The sequence below is a fragment of the Ammodytes marinus genome (genome assembly GCF_949987685.1).
Source record: "Ammodytes marinus genome assembly, chromosome: 18".
In the NCBI taxonomy this organism is placed as follows: domain Eukaryota; kingdom Metazoa; phylum Chordata; class Actinopteri; order Uranoscopiformes; family Ammodytidae; genus Ammodytes; species Ammodytes marinus.
The window spans coordinates 9,868,570-9,872,056 of record NC_137222.1 but is presented as its reverse complement, the minus strand read 5'-3'; the positions used below and the strand labels follow the sequence as shown (position 1 = coordinate 9,872,056).

The following is a 3,487-nucleotide window of genomic DNA, read 5'->3' as shown; positions in this document are numbered from 1 at the left end:
TTCAGTGTATCCTGGCAATTGCTTCATGGTGCAGTAAAATACATAATCAATACTTTGCTGTTAGACGTTTATAGCATACGCCACATTACATACACTACATAGGATACATAAAATGGTTTATGTTATATTTTATTTGGACCCAATTAGCTGTCATCAGTGCAACCGCTACCTGACTGTGTCCACAGAGGGGGGAAATGAATGCAGCCATTTCATGTGAGTACATGTAAATATGTCCACAGTGAAACAATACAGATTCATGCTGACTTGCTGTATTGTGTTATACTTTGTGAAATACTGATCTTTCAAAATCAATCACGTATCTTTATACGTCACAGGTGTCCCGAGAAACAACATTCACAGGCTGTCTACACTTTCAAACACTCACCGGCAACAGGAGAACCCACAGTTATCTACGGTAGGGGAATATATGAGTGACCCCTCCCCATATTGAGGTGTGCTGAAATTTAAGTTAAAAGGTGCTCCGAGGAACTTTCAGTTTGTGTTAATTCTCCACTCCTGTTCATATAATTGATTTGCATCTATCTTTATTCAAATAAAAACAGTGAGTTCTAGGGTTTTTCCTTAATTGTCAACATTTCAGTTTTTAAAACAGCTGACAAAGAAAGAACATTCAAATAGGAATACTCTTATCACTTTTGCTTTACCTCTCTATGATAGACATACAATGGAACTCTTGTTTGACTGAGTTGTATTGTACTGCACTGAACCAAAGAAAGTTCTAAATATTGTTGAGAACCGTCTGAACACAAATTGCAGAAATAAGTTTGCTCTACCCCAGATGCATTTTAAATTCAAATTCCAAACCACACAAACAACCTTGTACCTTTTTCTTTTCTTTTCAGCTTGTGGCGCTTTGTCAGAATTTTACTGTTGAATAAATGATTTCTCATTATGTGGTTTGTGGAACTGTGAATACAAACATGCTTGTAAAAAATGTTGGTTTAAAAAGCCAACCTAAATCGTTCTGTCAGCCAGACGAGTCCTTGGAGCACCTGTCTTGTAGTTGTCAAAGGAAACGGGTTCTGTGTGTGTGTGTGTGTGTGTGTGTGTGTGTGTGTGTGTGTGTGTGTGTGTGTGTGTGTGTGTGTGTGTGTGTGTGTGTGTTCGCACATACATCTGTGCCCAGAATGTTGAAGTATATATGTTGATCCACAACAGCTGACCCTCAAGCACTATGGCATGCTCATTTAAACATTCCTTGTCAAGTAGAAAAGACTCAGATCCGTTCTACTTCCCGGACTAGCCACATCCTGTTAGTTATTTTTGAGTCCCAACAATACTTTTTCCGTAGCCACATTAACCAAGTTGATGAAAAAAGTTGACGAAACATAAAATGAGCACCTTAATCTGCATCCCTGAATAAAACAATTTACTATATCAAATGTTGCGTATGAGTAAATAACGTCTGAGGCAATTTGTAATCACATTTACTTTATTAAATGGAGTTTTCTTTATGGATGTCAATACCATTATCTTACTGGCATTCCATTATATTTCATCGTTCATTTAAAAAGGAACCAATCATAGGTGTTGAGGTTGACGTTTTAGTTTGAATGAACATTAACTGCTGCCTTTTGCAAAATAACGTCACGGACTAAATGGACAGATGTTAAGCAAAGGATTCCAGAACGTGGAGAAAAAAATATAATAAGATGTAAAATCAAGTCTTTATGGTCAAACTTCCCCTTTTTCTAACCGGAGAGAATATGCTTGACAAAGGAGGCGTAGTTGATGCAGCCATTGGCGTCCTCCTGTCCGGCCATCAGTCTGTCCACCTCGTCTTCCGTCATCCTCTCTCCCAGCGTTGCCAGCACGTGACGCAGCTCGGCTCCCATGATGGTGCCGTTGCCTTCCTTGTCGAAAACCCTCAGCCCCTCCACAAAATCCTCAAAGTTGCCCTGATCTTTGGCGCGAGAGATGTGCTGCAGCATGGGCAGGAAGGTCTCAAAGTCAACCATCTTGGTGCTCATGTCCTCCGGCCGCGGCTTGCCCAGCACTCTGAGCACGTCCGAGTTGGTGGGGTTCTGGCCCAGGGCGCGCATCACGTCTCCGCACTGGGCAAACGTGATCTTCATCTCTCCGGTGGGCGTGCGGTCGAACAAGGTGAAGGCCTCCTTGAACTCGTCAATCTGGTCGTTGGAGTACTCGAGAGTGATGCTTTTGGGATCAAACGGGGTCTCCTTGGGCGCCACCACCTCTGCCTCTAGGCCGGCCGGCTGCGGCGCTGTAGGCTTTGCAGCTGGAGTGGCGTCTTTCTTTGGCTCTGGCTTTTTGGGCTCAGGTTTCTTGGGCTCAATCTTCTTTGGTGGCATGTTGTTAAGGTGGATTCAGAGGTGAGGAAGTGCTGGCAAAGCAAAGAGTCTGAAGAGGATTGGAAGTGATTCCCAAGCACAGAGGGCCTACCTCCACTACCAAGGGCTTTTATACATGCCTCGTCTATGGGAGCAAGATAGCAATTTCCAACAGCACACTATAAAAGGAAGGAAACCCGAAATAGATCTCTATAGAAAGTGATGTCAACATTAAGTATTGTTCTCAGCTGGTGTCATCCAGCCGACAGGGCTGTTTGCTGTCATTAGCGAGGTTCCAGTTGCATTAAGGCCGCAAAAGCTCTGTCTCTCTGATGGACAAAGGGATCAGAGCGCAGCAAATGTATCAGCCCCATGAGGGAGAGGCGACAAAAATAGCTTTGCACACTAACTGCTGAAAGTATGGGATTCACTGCTTTCTGGGACAGCACTTTTTACAGACCGCCGTTGAAGCAAACTCACAAATAGTTCATTATTTTATATCTAAGGTCTCAGGATGGATCAGCACACTCTGGGACGTGATATTATGTATGCATTGTCTTTTGAGAAAATAAGACAATGGGACCTATGGGAAATGCACTAAATCTGCCCAATGTATTCATGCTATAGGCTTTAAAGGTTTTAAGACAAAGAAGGTCTGCCAAAACTTTCTCATTGAGAGATGTGTTTGGATAGTATCAGTGCTCAGTGATACGTGTGGGGAATTTTGGCAATTTCTCATTTCCCAGATGAATGATAGCATGCATTTTCCCTCCTGTCATAGCAGTAGTTTAGAGTGTACACCCATATTAAGTAACCTGGCAAGCTCTCACAGGTCCTAAATGGAGCCCTAATTAATGCTTTGATAAAGGCTGATGTACTGGAAAGGTCAACCAGTTAAGCCAATAAATGCTAAAAAGCATGCCGTGCCAACATGAAGGGTAAGACAATATATTTGGTATCTGCTGTAGGAGCCTTATTAGAGCTATCAAGGCATTTATATATTGATAATGTAGGTATAATAAAATAGCCGAGAAAGTAATTTACTTACTTTTCTATAAATACTGTATGTACTTTTTTTTAAAACACAAATCATATTTCGAATGCTTAACAAATAATGCCACGTGTTCAAATATGTGTGTGGTTAGTGTCCACTGTCTGCATTTCCAAGCTCTATG

The 3,487-nt window shown here is 42.0% G+C and overlaps 1 protein-coding gene across 1 annotated transcript; it reads right to left on the bottom strand.

Annotated features, from left to right (window-relative positions):
• Positions 1 to 1,712: 1,712 nt before the first annotated feature.
• Positions 1,713 to 2,333, bottom strand: LOC307264764 (myosin light chain 4; the record flags this gene model as incomplete). The annotated part of the gene is made up of 1 exon (XM_080046261.1): positions 1,713 to 2,333. One exon carries the CDS (start codon positions 2,331 to 2,333, stop codon positions 1,713 to 1,715), a length of 621 nt encoding a protein of 206 aa, XP_079902387.1.
• Positions 2,334 to 3,487: the final 1,154 nt, after the last annotated feature.